Source organism: Cebus imitator, unplaced genomic scaffold (genome assembly GCF_001604975.1).
Source record: "Cebus imitator isolate Cc_AM_T3 unplaced genomic scaffold, Cebus_imitator-1.0 Scaffold54, whole genome shotgun sequence".
Taxonomy (NCBI): domain Eukaryota; kingdom Metazoa; phylum Chordata; class Mammalia; order Primates; family Cebidae; genus Cebus; species Cebus imitator.
The window spans coordinates 6,495,136-6,515,387 of NW_016107369.1; the positions used below are offsets into that span (position 1 = coordinate 6,495,136).

The 20,252-nt window shown below is 47.3% G+C and overlaps 1 protein-coding gene across 8 annotated transcripts in view; it reads left to right on the top strand.

The window, feature by feature from the left end:
- DPF3 (double PHD fingers 3) overlaps positions 1 to 20,252 on the top strand; it is a 288,551-nt gene that overhangs the window by 209,965 nt on the left and 58,334 nt on the right. For 4 of the 8 annotated variants that reach the window (XR_005200301.1, XR_005200298.1, XR_005200299.1 and 1 more), the window contains exons 9-10: positions 15,402 to 15,530; positions 18,433 to 19,807. Coding sequence is in view for 4 of the 8 variants with exons in the window: in XM_017528735.2 (XP_017384224.1) it covers positions 15,402 to 15,530 (129 nt within the window). In the remaining 4 variants the exon portion in view is untranslated. The remainder of the gene's footprint in view (positions 1 to 15,401; positions 15,531 to 18,432; positions 19,808 to 20,252) is intronic. The other 4 variants (XM_017528735.2, XM_037738565.1, XM_037738566.1 and 1 more) reach the window with 1 other exon arrangement.

Consider the following 20,252-nt stretch of genomic DNA (forward strand, 5'->3'; position numbering starts at 1 on the left):
GTATTCCCAGGCGGATCCAGGCCTCCTCACACAAAGAAGTTTCCAGAACCCTCACAAACACCTTTTCAATGACATCTCCTCACTGCACTCTCCCCAAAAACTCTGTGATTAACCCAGTTTTGCTAGTAGGGAAGGTGCAGCAGGAAGGCCTTTAGTGCCTGCAGAAGCCATTCTTCCTCCTACCCCCAATTTCTTTGGACAGATCCGTGAGGTGGCTGCTCATCCCGAGTTCTCTGCACCACACACGCCGCGGACTTCCCTGCAGCCCGGAATGTGTGCTCTGTTCCCTCTCACGTCCCCCTGGTGAGCAGCCCTGCCACTATTTTCCTGTGAGCACTAATTGCCAGCATCATTCATACCCAGTCATTAGCTGCTCCCACTGTTTGGGGGTAGGGGGTGGCTCCCATCCATCCTGCCCCTAAATGCCACTGGGGCTGTGTGCTGAATTGGATGTGACAGCTCAGCAGCATCCTAAGGTCTCAGCTCCATGATCCTCCCTTGGCGAGGCTTTTGGAGGGGAGGGGCAGGTAGGAGAGCTTAATCCAAGAGGCTAATCTGCGGCTCCCCCAGGAGAAGGTCTGGACACCAGTGAAGTGGAAAGGCTGACTTTTTCTCCCTTTAGCAGAGCTGCAGAGTGACCCAAGCTGCATGTGAGTGGATGCCTAATAGAAAAACAGCCTTACTGACACAGGGGTTTGCAGGGCCAAGGGCAGCTGGGCTCACACCACCTGCAGCAGTAGCGACCTTTTGACTTTGGTCCTCCTGCTATCGCTTGCTCCATCGGCCCCAACTGTGTCTTCAGCAGAGCCCATGTCTCATCCCGAGCCTGCTGCGGCTGAAAGGGCAGCGTGGCCTGCTGGAGCCGGCACTGACCTTCCGTGCCCCTGCCCATGCTGCCCTGTGCTGCAAGCTCAGCAATCCACCGCCACTCCTGATCGCCTGGGCCCCCAGCCGATGCTCTCACGCCTTTGTTTCTCCCTTCATCTCTCATTTTCTCCTGAGTATACGCTTCTTGTGTTTCCTCTGGATTTGTCCCCTTTCCTGTGTGCCCCTGCCTCTCTGCCTCAACTACAGGCAGCCAGGGATGCTTGGAGCTCAAATACTCCCCTTTGGGAGGCAGTGCCTTACTGATGGGGTCCTCCGCACGTGGCTGCATCCCATCCTCTGCCTGCATGAGGCTGGATGCCTCTTCTCCCTCCATTTCTTTTTACCACCTTTTTGCAAATGAAATAAATTACTGTGCGTGTGCACATGTGTATGTACACACAAACACACGCATAGATGTACACATACGTGAATAAAAGGAGGGCAGCTGGGGAAGATAGGACTCTGAAGGATGCCCTCAGAAGCATGCCATTGTCCCTCCTGAAATGCAGCGTTGGTAGGGAGCCCCAATGGGGCAGGGTAGCAGAATGAGCTCTGGATTAGAATTCAAACCCCCCTTAACATAGGCTCACGATGTTAAACTCCTTGAATTTCTTTTTAACCTTCTCTGCACAGTGGGAATTGATTATAGATGATGTTTTTGAGGTACTTTTTAGTGAGGATAGGCATTTGTGAAGTCCTGGACCTGGATGAAAAAATTGTGTAAATAAATTCAGTCTAATCCATCCATCCATCCATCCGCCATCCTTCCATCTATCCAACTGTCCATCCATCCCATTCATCCATCCATCCATCCACTTAATAACCATGCATTGAACACTGTCTATATGCTGGGACTAGGAAGGACAGGCATATAAATAGGACTCAGCCCCTGTCCTTGAGTTCACAGTCTTGAGCGGGAGTGTGCCATGGGGTGTGTACAGAACTGCGAGGGAGCTCAGGACTCAAGGGCACAGGGTACTTTCTAAGCCTTAGGGCAGTGGTGTTTCAAGTGTGGCATTAGCATCACTGGGAACCTTATTGAAAATGTAGATTCTCAGGTTCTACCGGATTTCCTGAGACAGAGACTCCAAAGATGGGGGCCAGCAGTCTGGGTTTTGCAAAGCTCTCCAGTGCACACTAGGTGCACACTAAAGCTTTAGGACCACTGCATTAGGGGATTTGCAGAGGCTTCACTGAGGAGGTGATATTCAAATTAGCTCTTGGTGAATGAGGAAGAATTGCTTAGGAGGGAGAGGTCTTCCCAGGTAGAGGGAGACAGGCAGATATGAAATAGCATGGCACATTCAGACAATTGGAAATCATTGGGTCTGACAGCAATGCTGGATTTAGGGGATGCAGAGGAAAGGTGGAAATGTACTCAGGGCCCACAGTGGGAAGCATCTTCTATGGCCCTCTGTGTGGTCTTTATCCTCTAAACAATGGGAAGCCACAGTAGCCATTACTAGAAGGCAAGAACAAATAACTTATAAAGACATCTGTTTGGAGTCTTATTGCTATATGATATATCTCTTTTATTTAATAGCATAAGTAAATATAACATACCCTATAGCAAACTCAGAGCTCCTAAGAGGGAAATTAAAAATGTATATATGTATATATATATGTGTGTGAGTCTATAAAATTTATTTCAAGCTTATTTTTCAAGCTTATTTTTCAGGTCCATGGAATTGAAGTTGGGTTGTCCTAGGTTCCTGGAGGTCTCAGCCTTTTGTGCAAGGGTGATGTGCCTGGTGCAAAGTTAGCCTTTTCATCTCTGTTGAGAGAAAAGCAGCCCCAGCCCGAGCACACCTTTGGAGGGCATATTGTATTCTGCAGAGCTGAGAGGGAAAACCAAGTTGATTAAGGGTAATGTCTGCTGATTAGATAATCTGAAAATTCATCTGATAATGTGCAAATTGTCTAAAAGAAGCACATGATGTCATTGCCACACTGTTGGGAAAGATCTAACAGATGTTAGTCTTCTGACATCTCTTGTCCTCTAACATATGGTCCAGGGGTGGCCAAAAGCTTTAAGAGATAGAGTGAAAATTACCTTTGAAACAAGCTTAGACATTTTGGATCACTCTGAAAGGTGAATGGAAAACCATAAAGCCCACACAGCCAACCACGTACCTAAACTTGCCGCAGGAGATCCAGCCTTTGTTGTTAGGGGAGACGGAGGGAAGCTGAGATACAGAGCTCTTTCTGGGAAATTGGCCTGCTGCTTCCTTCTCACAGAGCAAATTGGGAAACTAGCAACAGGTGTTTTTTAGACACATTATTTAACTAGACAGTTTTCAGATTATAAAGCAAAGAATCCATGGAGTTGCTCTGGTCCTTGCAGGGATACTTGGAGCTCATTTTCTGGCCTCAAAGATCATCTACATACTTGACCTTGTGGCTGAGGGAATGGCTGTGGAGTTGATCAGTCTAGGGTGTGAGTGGTGACCCTGCCACTCTGCCATGTTCCAGTGGTACAAATGTGGGCCTCTTACCTACACTCGTGCTTCTTAATTGCCTCGTCTATAAAATGGAGGTAATAATCCTACTGACCTCATGGGGTTGCTATGAGTCTTAAATGAGATAATGTGAGTGTTTGGCACTGTGTCTGTGAGCACTAATGTCCCATCTCTGTCCCATTTGGGCCCACAGGCATGTCTGTGACCATAGATGGCTCCTCTGAGTTATGACTCCATCTGAGCCCATATGATGGGACTTTGCTACCACTGTGAAGCTAATGACCTGTGCAGTCTCATTGGCCTCAACAGTAACTATCAGAGCCTGACCTGGCCCTGGCACATCCTTGGCTAAATCTTAGATATGGGACACGGATCCATCTAAACGGATCACTAAAAGGCTCACTGTGAGTGTCTATTGAGCACTTACTGTACCTGCACCCAGTTGTGGGGAGAAGTGTAACTGGGCCTCCAAAAAGGGATAACGTGGTCTCAGCCCTGGGAGAACTTCTGGTGCAATTGCAGAAGTATGACAGGCACATAAAACACAGCCGGAGAAAGCTGTGAAGGGGAGTCTAGACAAGTGTGGTACCCTGTTATTTGCCATGCCACTGCCCTGGGATCGGGCCTCCACCTGTCTCTTGGCTGTCTCAGTTTTATTTCTCTCTCATTTGGGGCCTAATTACCTAGAATGTGCAGGATGGAAGAGACCCACATACCGAACAGCAATAGTGGCAATGGTGCTTGCTTGCATTCCCAGAGTGTGTCACGTGGTGCTAAGCATGCCATGTGGATCCATTCATTCCTCACAACAACCCTACAAGGCAGGTGCTGTATCCCCCAGAGGACAGCAAGACACACAAAGACCAAGTCATGTATCCATGGACAGGGAGGATGAATGTGAATTCACAAGTCATGTACCACTTACTGGGAGAGTTTACTTATTTTGGTCTTTGATTTCTCCTGCCTTGTTTTAGAAATAAGATTATCTTGCATGTAGAAGAGGAAAGAGGGAAACAGATGATGGAATAACTACTAGGTGTCAGGCATTCTACACACATCATCTCATGTTATGTTCACAAGTCCATTAGGCACATGTTATTCTCATTTTACAGACAAGGAAACTGAGGCTCAGAGAGGTCGAGTAACAGACAGCAAGGTGGGAAGCTGTGATGTGAATGGGCTTGAGTTGGATACCACTGAGTTATGTCAGGACTTTGGAACCCTGAGTGATGGGCCCTAGTCCCAGGCTTGGATCTTCGTCATGGTCCTACCGATGCCCCTTAATTTTTTTCCTCAAGACTAGTTGTCTAATACAGCATGTTGCATGGTGGCTTTTCAAAAGAGATGAACATGTTAATAGGCACTGTCTTAATGCCTTGGGCTGCCATAACAAAATTCCGTCGACTGCGTGGCCTAAACAACAGAAATTTATTTTTCACAATTCTGGAGATTGGAAGTTCAAGATCAAGGCGCTGGCAGCGTGAGAGTGTGAGGAGGGCTCTCTCCTTGGATTGCAGATAGCCACCCTCTCGCTGTGCCCTCACAAGGCCTTTCTTTGGTGTGTATGGGTGGAGAGAGGGAAACAACCTTTTTGGTGTCTAATAAGGGCACTAATCTCATGGCAAGGGCCCCACCCTCATGACCTCACTAAACCTAATTGCCTCCCAAAGACCCTTTTCCAAATATCATCCCTTTGGGGGTTAGGGCTTTGACATATGAATTTTGGGGATGAGGGACACACTTCAGTCCATAGCAGGCACATTTACTCTTCAAAGCTCTTTACTAACTTGGGCTGTTTGGGATGTTTTACAGACCCCACCCCTGCATTACAAATTGTAGTTCAGACTTTAATTGGTAAATGACTTTGACTGTAGAAAAAAAATCACACATCATTCTATTCAATAATTTTCTTGAGTCTCTCTCATTCTGTATTTCACTGTCTTTCCTGGTTCTCATTTTTTTTCTTCTAAACTTGCTCTTTTAAAAAAAAGCTTGTGCCCAAAGTAAAATACTAGGGTTCATCTTTGCCTCTTGGTTTTCCTTCAGTCCTCCAAAATAGACCCTACAGTGTCTTCATCTCTCCGTCTTCTGGCCACCTCTGGCTTCTGCCTGGGTCATTACAACTTTTTTTTTATTGGTCTCCCAGCCTCTAAAGCAGGCTGGGCGTGGTGGCTCATACCTGTAATCCCAGCAGTTTGGGAGGCTGAGGTGGGCAGATTGCTTGAGTGCAGGAGTTTGAGATCACCCTGGCCAACATGGTGAAACCCCATCTCTACTAAAAATACAAAAATGAGCCAGGCATGGTGGTGCGTGCCTGTAATCCCATCTACTCGGGAGGCTGAGGTGGGAAGATTGCTTGAACCCAGGAGACTGAGGTTGCAGTGAGCCATGATTGTGCCATTGCACTCCAGTCTGGGAGACAGAGTAAGACCTTGTCTCTAAAAACTAAACAAAAAAGTTTAAAAAATATAAAGCAGATGATGCCACTCCTTTGCTGTCAACACTTACATCACATTTGAATACAACCCAAACTCCTCATCTTGAGGGTCTGTGCTTTGCCTCTGACTTGTGGTCAGCAGCACCCGGGGCTTGGTGACACCTTATCCAGGTCTGTGCAGCTATAGCACTGAAAGCCCCATGCCCTGGAACCCTCTGTCCCAGGCAAACCTGGATGCATGGCCACCCTACCAGGGGACCTTTGAAGACATGTAGAATCTCAGGCCGTACCCTGGATCTATGAATTCCAATCTGAAATTTAGTGAGATCCCCAAATGATTTGCACAGCAACATCTGGGAAGGCCTAGACTTGTAAGGCCCTGCATGTCTACCTCTCCGACTCACCTTCCCTTGGGTGTGTGGTTGCCTGGGTTCAGAGCCAAGTGAGCCACTCACTGACTGACATGTGACCTTAGCCGAGCTGCGTAGCCGCATGGATCACTACGTAAAATCAGATCATTAATGGCATCTATCTCATAGGTTATGATAAAGATTAAGTAAGCGACTTCCAGGTGACATGACTGTCACGCCACATTAGAGCCATGTTTCTCAAGCTCGAGGCTGCATCAGAATCACCTGGAACATTCGTGGAAACACAGCCCACTGGATCCCACCCCCAGAGTTTCTGATTCAGCAGGCAGAAGATAGGGCCGTGGAATTTGCTTTTTTTTTTTTTTTTTTTTTGAGAGGGAGTCTTGCTCTGTGCCCCAGGCTGGAGTGCACTGGCGCGATCTCAGCTCACTGAGACCTCCACCTCCTGGGTTCAAGTGATCTCTTGACTCAGCCTCCCAAGTAGCTGGGATTATAGGCATACACCACCCTGCATGGCTAATTTTTGTCTTTTTAGTAGAAGCGGGGTTTCACCATATTAGCCAGGCTGGTCTTGAACTCCTGACCTCAAGTGATCCACTTGCCTTGGCCTCCCAAAATTCTGGGATTACAGGCATGAGCTACCATGCTTGCTCAGGAATTTGCATGTTTGACAAGTTCCCAGGTAAACCACTACCTTAGAGAAATCTAGCTTTCCAAGACTGATGTTCAGTCGGTCAACTTCCTTTTTAAATTCCTTTTTTCTTTTGGATGCCAGGTAACTGGCCAGGAGTCAGGTTGTATTGTCAAATTGAAGGGGTAGCCTTGGTTTTTGCTCTTTTCCTAATGCTCTGTCCCGTATAGGACAGATGTCTCTGGCTCTCAGCACCGGCTTCCCGGCCTGCCTTTGGGGTGTGTCCCTGCCTGGGCCCCCATCCCCAAGCTGTGCTGCCCCTCAGCTCTGTGGTCTCTTGGTTTCTTCCAGATGCTCAGGTCTAAAGCAGGAGGCGCAAGTTTTCCTTTTCTTTTCTTTTTTCCTTTTTTCTTTTTTTTCTGAGACGGATTTTCACTCTCGTTGCCCAGGCTGGAGTGTAATGGCGCGATCTTGGCTCGTCACAACCTCCACATCCCAGGTTCAAGTGATTCCCCTGCCTCAACCTCCCAAGTGGCTGGGATTACAGGCATGCACCACCATGCCTGGCTAAATTTGTATTTTTAGTAGAGACGAGGTTTCTCCATGTTGGTCAGGCTGGTCTCGAACCCCCGACTTCAGGTGATCTGCCCACCTCGGCCTCCCAAAGTGCTGGGATTATAGACATAAGCCACCACGCCTGGCTAAGCTTTTCCTTTTCTTAAATACTGCTTTCAGTCTGAAGAACGAAGAAAATGCTGGTCCTCTTGCAGACTGAGTTCAGTGGTGCTGGTGAAAAGGACTGAGAGGGCAGGGCTGGGCAAAGCAAAACAAGGGGCTTGCTGAATACTAATTATGTCAATAATAATATCCCAACAACTTAGACAGGCAAAGCTGATCCAGCTCTAACACATCAAGGTGTCCTGGAGTACATGAAGGGGAGTGATGTCACTTTGTTTAGAGCGCAGTTGATATAGTAGCTCTTAAATTAATGTTTTCTCCTTCAACAAACTCATTTGGTAGCAACCACAGGTTGCCACACCAGCGCATGAACTGACCCATATCCCCAAACACTGGAAAATGGAAATATCTCATTACGCGTCACGTTCCCTCAGTGACACTGAGACCATTCCTGAGCTTTACTTGGTCTTTTTCTTACCTTTCTGACGCATTAATGGCAGACCCAGGGTTGCCCACCTAACGCTGGAGCACAAAGGATGTTCCTTGGGGTCCGTGTGACCGTCTGGCCCCAGATCCAGTGACATGGTGCACACACTCCTGGCAAATTGTTGTGGTCTTTTGGCAAACCGCAAATCACAGCTCTCACCAAATACATCCACCAAGATGGGGACATCAGTGTGAGTGGGCATGTTTTCTGCTTTTACAGCACAGTTTTTAGGAGTGAATATTCACAAGGTTTGCATGTAAAGGTGTAAGTCTTGGATAAAGATGGAGGAAAAGAAGGCAGGCACAGGGAGGGTGAAGGGCTGACTCCATATTTTGAAATATTCGTAATATTTCTACAGTCACCAAAACACACAGCAAGACGGGGCCTGCGTTCTTACTGGTTGCTGCTGGGTCCCTGGTGAGAGACTGAATGAGACTCAAGACTCCAGGGCCAGCGGAGCCTGGGAATTCCTGATGCCTTCCATTCTGGTTGACTAAGAGATGCCTGAGAGCGAGGATTCCTGGGGAGGCAGACGCAGTGGCTCTCCACACCACAGCTTTCTTCTCTCCAGTGTTTCTCCTTCCCACTTCTTCTGTGCGCCGATACAAGAGGGACTTAGGATAGTCACCCTGTGCTCAGGGAACTCTCAATTCCTGGTCATTAACTTCCCTTTGCCTGGAAGATTTTTTTTCTTAAAAAGCCTCTGTGACAATTTGTCCATCCTTTCCCTCAGGATTGATTGTCACCTCTGTGTCAGTCACTGCGAGCCAGGTGCCAGGGATACAGAGGTGAAGGGCACGGCTCCTGCCCTCAGGTAGCACATACCTAACAGGAAAAGAGGCATTTATACCAGCACAGAACAGCGATGAAAGGCTGGTTCCTCTGGGTGTGGAAAACTTGATTTTTCTGTCTCTTACCTGATGATAATACTCGAATGATCGACCTGAAAGGGACCCTAGGACCTCACCTAGCGCATTCTCTTGCCTCTCAATCACCAATGCAGTCAAAACCCTGGGCCTCGGGGCCCTTCCCTGTGTGCAGAGGCCTCTCCAGAGAAGCCCACCCTGACCGTGGCTTTAGTCATTAACCACATGCCTTTCCAGCTCTCCTGTGGCACGTGCTGCCTTTCCAGCTCATCTTGCCTCACCTTGTCCTTGACGGTGTGGAGTGTGACAGTTCGTCAGCCCCATCCATAATTGTGAGGACTGATGACAGTGGCCCCGGGCCTCAGTGCCTTCTGCACCAGCGCCTTCTGCACCTGCTGCTGAGCAGCCCCCGTCACTTTCCTGTACATTCACGGTGCCCTCAGGGCTGGTGGCAAGATGGCCTGCGGGGAGAGCAAGTTTTCTGCTGTCGAGGCCTCTGATGGTTGGAGGGTCCTATGGGGAGCGGGCCCTGGTGTCTGCTTCCCTGCCAGTCTTCCAGGCCCCCTGCCCCTCCACATTTGGGAGGAAGGCTTCCTTTGTCTTTCTCACGGAGCCCTAGGGCGGGGCCTGAGTTGCTATTAGGTGGCCAAGGAGAACCAGCCAGAAGGAAAGCCCCATACTTTTTATTCCTGGGATCTGTGGGATTTATTTTTTCATCAGTTCTAGGGAAGCAATGAAAAAAGGTGTCAGGCCTGGGGGATAATTTATATGAGTAAACATGACCAGCGAGCAGGAGCATGAGAATTAAGGCCATTTATCCCGGCTTTGATGCTCCCTTTGCCCTCTGGTCCAGCCTTCCCCACAGTCTCTATCACACCACTTTTAACCCTCTCCTGGCTCTGCTCCATGCTGGGCCTGCCGCAGCTCCTCGCAGCCGCCTTCTCTCCCCTGCCCGCCTCCCCCTCCTCCAGCAGCCCTCATTAAAGGCTGGGCAGAGGTAGCAGGCTGTGGCAGTGGCCTCCAGCTGAGGCCTGCTCCTGATTCTGCAGGGAAGGCACGTCGGGGTCCACGCTTGCTCCCTACCTCCGTTTCCTGCCCCCAAGCTTCCTCCTCCGGACTGGCCTGGCTGGCATGTCCTGCCTGGCTGACCTGGGCTCCTTTCCTCTTTCCCTCCTTTCCTCTCCCCTTTCCTTCCCTCCGCCGTCCTCTGAAGATGTGCTCTGCACAGCCAAGTGGCACGGGGCTAGCATGCTTTACACTTGAGAGATGAAGTCATAACAGGTGGCAAGAGCGGAGGCTGCTGGAGCCCAGGATTCCGGTTGCCATGGAAACATGTCAGACCTGTAGAGGGACACGGGAACTGTCAGCCTGCGGAGGGTGGCGGGGGGAACAAACAAGAGGGGCGAGGAGAGGCGCATCTCTTCCCAGAGGGTTCTGCTCACTGCCCCTGAATTCCCCAAGGGCTGTGCACCCCAACCTCCCAGCCTAGCAGGCTCCAGAAATGGAGCTGCTCAGCTGGGGCTGGGGCTGGGGCTGGGTGGTGGGCACTGAGTGTGGCCGTGCGTTTGTGCACACCAGGCCCTGGCAGGCGGACAGAGCGTCTGCTCAGGATGTGAGGCCATGCTTTTGTGCACGTGCCAAGGAGGAGCCTGAACTTCTGGCCTGCTTCCTATTCCCTAGGATGCTTGGGACACAGCTCTGGTCTCAGCAGAACCCAGGCGAGTGGCTGTTGCCGACGGCTGGTTTGTCCCCGCCACTCATTCTTTCTGTGAGTGGCAGCCACATCACAGCAGAGATCAGACTCGGAGAGGGAGAGGCGGCGCTGCCTGGGTGGTAGTTTTATGGAAGATTTGGAGCCTTGCTTGCCATAGACATAAAACCTGATTTAACTCAAAAACCCTGTAGCGTGCACTAATACCTTTCCAGAATGCCCACTCTCCCTTCCCTGAGCATGGTGGTGGGACTGTGTGAAGCTTCGCTTTTCCTTTTTCTTGCTTTGTTTTATCTGAAAGCTCTTCCCTGCCTTCTGTTATTTTTTTTTTCTGCTTTCTTCATGAACTTTGTTCCTGATTTCCATTTTTTTTCTTTGAGCTTTTGAGGGTTATCTCCCTCAGGTAGATTTCTAAACTCTTAAGGCTCACTTTATTTTCTCAGCAACTTACTTGTATCTCTTATATGATCTCAGCCCATGAACATTAATCAACAGAAAACCACATCCATCATCGCAGACGCTGCCATAGAGATACCACTAGGGTCTTTGCCCTCCCTGTCATCTTATTCTATAAAGCGGGACTCAATTTCCCATAAGCAGAAGCAAAATCTCTATTTAAATCCCACTTGCAAGGTCTGGGCGAGCTTTCTATTTATAGTAAAATCCTCTTTATAATGATCTCATATACGGTACCAGGAAATTGCTCATGGCTGGGTCAGGCCATAGGCCAATCTAGCCATGATGTGAGCTTTACTTAAAAAAATTCCTTCATGAGCCTCTGGAATTCTCCAGAGAAGTGTTTTCATAGAGTAGATGACAATAAACAGGATCACCCAGGATGGATTACTGTAGTAGGGACATTAAATTTAAGTTCAAAGGGAATTTCCACTTTTATCAGGCCAGTCTCAATAATTTTTATCGCTTTGGGCTTTGTAAATATCATATTGGGCAAATCAGGTTGACTCTAAAGAGATTTATGAAACATTTGATATGCAAGGTATGGCTGGAAAGTGTTTGCTCTGGACTTCCCAGGAGGCAGAGAGGTGTGATTAGAGGCACATCTCTGGGGACACAGACAAACTGGGAGTGAATCCTGCCTTCGAAGAGCCCAAACGAGGCTTGGAGTCAGCGCTTTAATCTCTTTGGATTTCAGTTACTGCATCTGTCAAAAAAAAATCCCTACTTCACAAAGTTTTTGCAAGAATCAATGAAATAACATGTATAAAGCATCCAGCAGAAGATTTGCCACAGTTTTGTGATAAATGTCTGTTTCCTTCTCGATATGCAGTTGAACAAAAGGGAGGCTGAGTGGATAGGCATGACCTCGTATCCTCTCCTCAAGAGACAATGAATCATTGTCTTATATGTTCTTGTGTGTTTGGCGTACAATGATGTCTCACCTCCTGCAGGAGGGGCACAGTGTTATTCTTCCAGTGACGCAGGGCCGTTGGCTACCGACTTTTGTGTACTCTGGGAGCTGGCCGTGAGACCAGATGACAGGCCAATTCATGCACACATGGACCAGCTCTCCTCTGGTAGGGAAATAAGCTAGGAGCAGTGAATGATATCCAGTGGTCCCAGGGGCATCACTGTGCCACCCACTGACATCCCTGCCATCGCTCTCTAAGTCATTCATCCCACAGATTGCAGGTGTTCCAATAACGAGTTAGAGCTGGTCTCCAACCTGAAGGAGTAGATCTGTTTAATATGGTGAGATGGTAATGTAAAATGGGGAGAGGAGGTACACAGACACATGTATAAACAAGGGTCACGATGGTGATATCAACAGTGTCCTCCCCAGAGCATGACTGATATGTTTTAGCTGAAGTTTGAGACAGCTCCATGGGAGAACCCTTGCTCTGAAACCAACCCCAAGTACCAAAAAGTGTAAGGAAATCAGGTGCATAAGTAATCAGTCCATTCCATACCATCTGACCACAGTGGAAAGATGCTTTGAGCTCACTATTATAAGAAGAGAGTAGAAACTGAAGCAAAAATGACTTCTCTGAAAATAAAACATAGCTGTTCATGATCGCTTTCCATACAGGGCCATTGCCAGACTAAAAATGTACTTCCGCACCCCAGCTGACCTGGCATGTCACCACTGCGCACACCGGGGCCTATACGTGGGATTTTAGACCCTCCCTCACTCCTTGGACAAGAACTTTGTATGGCCAACAGGATGCTGCTCTGACTCCATCTCCTCAGAAGCTTCCCTTCTTCAGATGAATTCAATTCTTTTCCTTTGGTCTTTTTACAAAGGCTCAATTCCTCCATCACTGCCTGCTTAGCTCTACTGGATCATTTCTGATTTTTTTATTTCTTGTAGTATTAGAGTTCCTGATTCAATAGAGTGTTCTATTAATGGTCTGTTGGTAGTGAATGCTGTATAGAATTGTATTAGTCCATCTTCATACCGCTGGGAAGAAATGCCTGAGACTGGGTAATTTATAAAGAGAAAGAGGTTTAATGGACTCATGGTTCCACCTGCCTTGGGAGGCCTCACAATCATGGCAGGAGGCAAAGGAGGAGCAAAGGCACATCTTACATGGCAGCAGGCAAGAGAGCATGTGCAGGGGAACTGCCCTTTATAAAACCATCAGAGCGCATGAGAATTACTCACTATCACAAGAACAGCATGGGAAAAACCTGCCCCCATGATTCAGTTACATCCCACTGGGTCTCTCCCATGATATGTGGGGATTATGGGAGCTGCAATTCAAGATGAGATTTGGGTGGGAACAGAGCCAAACCATATCAAGAATTAATCTGCAAGTTTTTATACTCTATATTTTACTTCATCATCCTCAGACATCACAAGGGATACAGTGTGTTGGAGAAAATGAGATTCTTTGGTTAAAGATCTTGTGGATGGGGAGGAAAATTGAACATTATAGGAAGTCCCTAAGAGTAAACGAGAGACAGCTGAGGAGAATAGGCCCCCTGCAAGGTTTTATGGAATGATATATATGGGATTCTTTGATTGCCTTCCATGCAGGAAGGTATCTAAGTAACAACTGGTATCTCCACATTTTATACCTAGTTCATATCAATCGTGACACTTAGCTTTGGTTTACCCTCAGCCCCTACATTTAGTATACCCAGTCTCTTCTTTCTGTTCATCATTTGATAGATTTCCATCCATCTCTTGATGAGGAAATCCTGAGTTTATTTGCTTCCTAGAGATGCTTTGATTTTCTTAGGAGAGTTCTAAAAATGATGAAGATGGCAATTGAGGGAGAAGGGAAAGGGACACTGGTACTTCTGGTTTGGGTAATGAAAATTTTATAGACAGAGTAAAATTTTTGCCGATGTACTTCTTTTTGGAGATTATTTGCAAAACTGTTCTGTATGCTATGCGGATATGTTTGAGATCCAGGGACTGATGAAGAAAAGCCCACACTCAACAGACCCCAGAATGTGGCCAGCTTCTCTGTCTCCCCCAAACAGCTAACACTTCTGTAGAGAATTGTCTGCCTCCCTGAAAATGGAAATCAATGACTTAGAAACCAATTAAACAATCCAAATAGCAACTGATAAATGGATTAACCCTCTGTAATGAAATTCTGCTAGCTTTTGTCTTCCGCCTTCCTCAGGTAGGTTTTCTATTCCTGGAGGCAAAACAGAGGCATGGAGGAAGTGGAGGCCAGAGGGAATCGCATTAAAGTGGGTGAATCCGTTTATCACTTACTGTCTGGATGGTATTTCTGCTCACATCTCTGCTTCCTTTTTCAGATTTGTACCCTATGGGAGCCTGATTAACATTAGCCAGTGAATAATGAAAGGCAGCAGCAGACACTGGGTCTGGAGAGGAGGAATATCCTTGGGTGGTTAAGGCTGATCCCATAAACAGAGAGACTTTTCTTCTTAGTCATGAGCAGGGAGTGTGAATGTGACAAAGAAATGCCTGCAATGGGGAAGGAGAAACAGAGAAAAAGGGAGGCATTTCTCTCCCTGCAGATAACCTGTTCAGGGCTTCTCAAGCAGCCCCTGGAAATGGAATGATTTTGGTGCTTGAGGACATGTGCTGTTCTCCTCACAAGCTTTGTTTTCAAGATCATGTTCCAAGAGTTATCTTGGTCTTTGTTTAAGGGCTTCCAGCAGGAGTGGGTTTTGAAGTCAGTGTGTTCAGTTACTTGTGATGGTCTTAAGCCTAGAGACATGCTCAGTAACTCACCATTTAATCCATCTCTGGCATGAGGCTGAGCCAACCGCCTAGAAACCTGGGTCTAGTTCTGATTCTAGGCATGTGGGGTCTTGGGTACTTCCCACGATCAATGTGTCTGGGCTTCAGGGAGATGGGGACTCCCCTTCAGGGAGATCGATGCCCTACCAAGATGTCTGTCGAAGTCCCCAAGAACGTCTTTGGTATTCTTCCTGGAAATGACCACCCATCGGTGCTTCTTTGTTCTCCATTTCAGGGACAGGAAGAATGTCTACTAAACAAAAGCACCATTCCCAAAGGCAAGGTCCAGACACTGGTTGTTTCCTCTCCCTCTTCTCACACTGCAGTGTGTGGTTTCCATCCGATGCCTGGGGCCTGGGCCCTGGGCCTGCAGGCCTGATTGTTGAGGGCTGAGAGTAGTTCACTTGACCAGTACCCCTTCCAGATGGTTTGATCATCTAAGGATGCAATCAGAGGAGCAGGGTGATTTCCACAACAACACAGAGTTGGGAAATACTCTAAAAATGAAAGTAAACTCTAGGTGACTTGAAAGACATTAGAACCATTAAACCCGAAAGGATTCAAAAGAAAGCCTAGCCCAATTTGCCAAGTCGGTTATAATAAAACTTCAAATTCCTTCTGGAGCAAGTTCTATCCCACTGTAGGAAGAGAAGGGGCAGTTGCAACTCACGTAAGCCTGAAATTAGAATGTTTTAAATGTTCCTACAGCCCAGAAAGGACCGGATGGAACAGTCATTCCCAATAACTACTGTGACTTCTGCTTGGGGGGCTCCAACATGAACAAGAAGAGTGGGCGACCCGAAGAGCTGGTGTCCTGCGCAGACTGTGGACGCTCTGGTGAGTGTGACCCCTTCCCGCACCGAGTGCTCTTAGACCAGGAATGCTTCTCTTGCATTCCTCTTCCATCTTGTAGTGGTGGAGACTGGAGAGGGGGCGATGGCGGTGATGCTTTCGAGTGGAGAGGGGTTTCCAGCTCGTCCTGATGTTTTTCCTCTTTGGGTCTCAAAACCCAAAAGTTGTGCCCTAGGATCCAGGGAAAAAGGGCAGAGAGAAGTTTTGGATTTGTGTCTGGCCTTTCCATGAGGTGCCTATTTCTTTGTGCGTGTTTTTACGGACCACAGCGAGGTAGGGTAGAAATGCCTGGAGAGAAGGCAACGTGCTTTCTCGTAGCGGATGATGCACATGTAACAAAAAGATGTGTTTGTTCTGTGGAAGTGCCTAGGGCAAACCCAAAGAGTGTGGTGTGGAAACATGAGTATTGGGAGAGCAACCACATCTTGGATTGTGGGAGTCAGAGATCCCTGGGCTCCTGGCCAGCTGCATAAACACCACCTCCATCGGCCACTCATCTCATTTTCTAAAATGGAGCAAAAGAGACCCTGATAGATCAATGAGGCAAAAGGACAGGCATTCCTAGGGCCAATCTGGAGTTGATTCGGTGTGTATGTTTCTATTTCAACCTATCAAAACGCTAAAGTAACAAAAAGAGACTTCTGGTCTTGTACCTTCATTCTTAAAATGAATTCAGGGTTTCAGGTTATGTTCAAGCTGTTGTTCTGTTTTTTAGTTCTAACCAAACCATTATTTTTGGTTGGCCATGGTTGGTTGGTACTGTCTATTTTTCATATGGTATGTCATTGACAGACCACAGTGGAAGGCAGGGCAGAAGGAATTTCAACCTCAGTTTTAGTCTCATCTGCTCTTGATATGAGTAGGTGAAACAGTTTGATTGGATGCTTGGTTCCAGCAGTGAGGAGTCATTTCTCCTTTGTACCTTTCTATCCAATGTCTTTTTCACCCTCAGTCCCCAGAGAAGGACTGAGATGACCCTCTCATGGTTTACTGTAGCAACTCAGTTCTTTCCTTTCTCTGGGTCTGTAAACCTTAGCTTTAGCCCTTTTATATTTTTATGGTAGGGCTGTTTAGGGCTTAAGACTGGCTTGAGTAGCAAATCAGCAATTTAAAAAGGACTGTGGTTTCTGCTGCACACAACCCTCAACGTGTAACTCTCAAGGATCCTGACAGGGTGGTCCATTTGTGCAATTCTGTCAATTCATTTACTGTCCAAACATGGTACCTAATGTTGAATTTTTTACTCTACTGATGCTAGCTTAGAAGACAGGGCCCTTGTGATAGCAGGCTCTGTTTTTTTTAGATGCTTACAAAAAAAAAAAAAAAAAACCCAAGATGAAATTCAATGCCGTGTTTTTTAAAAGCAGGCAATCAGATGAAATCTCTACTTCCACAGGCAAGGTCACTTGGAGTGATGTTCTGAGCAACATGTTATGGACTGCTGTAGGTTTGGTTGGGTTGGGGGGGCAGCTTGAGAATTCTTCTTGCAAACTGCTGTAATGTATATCCCCCCTTCCTTTCTTACAAAAGACGGGGTGCTAGAATCCCAGCCATGGGATGTCAGGAGTGGGAATTCGTTTTTTCTATGCAAAGCCTCTTTCCACAATCTCTCAGCTTTTCCCGCAAGGTTCTGCCTGCTGTGTGGCTTGGGAGCCATTTTCTACCAACCATTTCTAGATATTCTCATTGCATTTTCTGATGATTAGTTTTGGCGGATTATTTAGACAAGGTCTGACTCTGATATTCCTGAAATAGTTGATACCTTGGGAAGAAACAGGTGTCATTGGCCCATGAGATGAGATGTGCTTCTTAAGGGAGGTGGGCGAGTACTTCCCTGGGGCCCCCCTATGGTCCTTCCAGAGAAGACTATGGCACTTGGAAGAGCTTCCTTCCCCCTCCCATCTGCCTTACCACAGCTGTTTTCTGGGAGAAAATGAGATTCCTGAAATTGACACCATGCAGGTTGTATCATTCCCTTATACAAGAGCAGTCCTGGGGCTCATTTAGAATGTGAAAAAGTTTAAACCTGAGTTTTACAGATTTCAGGATGCTGTTTTATTAGGACTTTTCTACTCCGATTTCTCACCTTCTTAGTGCTCTGAGTGAGACTTGACAAATGAACTTTCTGGAGTAACCAATACCCGGGCTTGGTTGGTGGCTGGAGTGTGTGTGTGTGTGTGTGTGTGTGTGTGTGTGTGTAGTGTGTGCATGCACACACGTATGTGGTTACAGTGCACAGCAATTTCCTCTAGTGGTTAAAGAAAGCAAACTCTTTTATCACCTGCCACTTATCAGACTTTCCAACTTCCTTTTGCTTTCAGTGCAAATGAACTACATGGTGTAAGGGGAGAATTGAAAGGGTTCTGAAAGGATGGGATTAGAAGCGGGTAAAAATAAAAATGAATGGAGGCTTAACCACCTTGAATGGGTTAACTGACAGCAATACCTTTGTAGAGCTGACTGTCAAAGTGAAGGACAATCATTGTTCAAAGAAACACCAACAGAAAACACCAAAGAAATGCCAGCCAGGCTTAGAAACCACCAAGGAGAATCATTGTCTGGGGCAGGGTCGAGTGAGCATGCAAGCGTCTGTGTGTACGCACAGCAGAAGAAAGATCATGGGTGGATCTTTTGCTGTCTGAAGCTGTGGACATATGTACTGTGGTAGAGGCGGTGCCTTTTCAGGGAGTGAGGGAAGCCTCTTCCCTGGAAATGTTTGCATTGTCCCAAATCCCCGTCATCAGGTGATGCACCAGGTTAATCCCTTTGGTGTAAAAATGGTTTAATATCTTGCTATTAAGAATAACATTGTAATATCATAATGAGAATATTAATAATGCTGTCTATTGCTTAACCCATGTGCTGATATATTCATCATACATGTCAGCTCATTTGGGAGGAGAAGGCAGGAAGGAGAAGGAGGCAGCGGCCGCAGCACGCACCACGGAGGACTTATTCGGTTCCACGTCAGAAAGTGACACGTCAACTTTCCACGGCTTTGATGAGGACGATTTGGAAGAGCCTCGCTCCTGTCGAGGACGCCGCAGTGGCCGGGGTTCGCCCACAGCAGATAAAAAGGGCAGTTGCTAAACCCACGGAACAGACTCTCTGGCCAATTAGCCATCCCCCTCTGACTTTGGTCATTGTGCTGGTTCTGATATATTTTTTTAAAATGAAAGACAACTTTAGGTTTTCCCTCTATCCTTGCTTTTTTCCCCCTCACCTCCCATGTGCCCGTCTATCCCTAACCCACCCCTCTGTTTTGGGTATGTGCAACAGAAGCACAGACTACTGAAACAAAGCAAAAGAGCAGAATGAACGTTCTTCCAAGAGATGGCATTGTGACGTGCTATTTATTTTCCATAGAAATAGGAAGTTAGGTGGATTGTCTCTTTTTTGAGGGGAAGGGGGTCTTTTTGACAGGAGCAGAGTTGATTTCCTCAATTTTCATATTTATTGGCAAAAGGAAGAGAAGAGGAACTTTGGGTTTGGAAACAAAGAACCAATAACATTAAAACATTATTATTTATATATTCTAGCTATTATTAGAATCAGACTTTTTTTTTTGAGAGAGAGAGAGAAGGGAAATCAAAGAAATCAAAGTAATATCCTGTTTAGAAGCAAGCCACTGGGGAGAGAATTTCCTCAATGGGAGGTGGTCGCACTTTCTGTGCCCCACAGAGTTTGTGGCTCCCCGCGGCAGACCCCTCCCTCATTCTCCTCCCTGACCTTTCCATCCTCCTCTCTGCCTGCGAGAAAATGTCAGTAGTTCCAGAGAAGTCGGGGCGTCTATGCCTGGCCTCCCTCCACACCCTGGCCCTGACCAGCCGCCTCCTGGGCTCCTCCTCCTCCGTCAGTAGAGCTGCTGTTTTGTTATTGCTGGTTTCCCTCACTTTCCTCCTGGCAAAGAACGACTTCCAAATGCAGGGATGGAACATAAGCAGAACATCATGGGCTCAGCAGTGACTCCACCACCCGAGGCCAAGACTGTGCTCCTGGAAGAAAGAAGGAGACCTCACCGTGTGTTTCCCCTCCCCTTGCCCCTGTTAAGAAACATACCAATACCTGTTGGATGATGAAGGCTACCGTATTTCTTCTATATTTTTTTTATAGTGCCCGCCAGGCACTTTGTTTTATGTTTCCAATAGTACTTCCTGAAATAAACCAAAGCAACACTGCTCAAGACCCCTGGGGCGATGGAGAAGGCTACCCACCTCACTGACAGTCCCAAGAATGACCAGCTGCGAGGTCCTAGTCAAAAGGTATGTCTTGGCTAACCTGTCTTACAATGTGGGCAAAACCATCATATCTATTTTTTAGTTTTCTTTTTCTTTTTCCTTTCCCCCCCCGCTTGCTTTTTTGTTTTCCTGGGTTTGGACCCACTTCTGTGTGTAAGAGTGGCTACTGGAGTGTCTCCCCCCGGCCCTCTGTGGCCCGTGTGTGCATGGGAACTCACGTGTGCCCAGGCGTAGGTGTGGGAACCGAGTCTTGCTTGGACTAAGGGAGGGGCTCAGTGTGGAGAATGGCAGGCTTCTGGCTTCAACTATGAGAGAAAATGGCTGGGGAAGTGCTTGGCTAACCCTGCCTCCCTTAGCTAGACCTAGAAGTGGAGTCCAGGGAACTGAGATTGGAGTTGGCTGCTGGATTTGGGTAGGAATAAGGAGGTGTGGCACTGCATGTCTAGGTGGTATTTCTTACTCTGGGTTC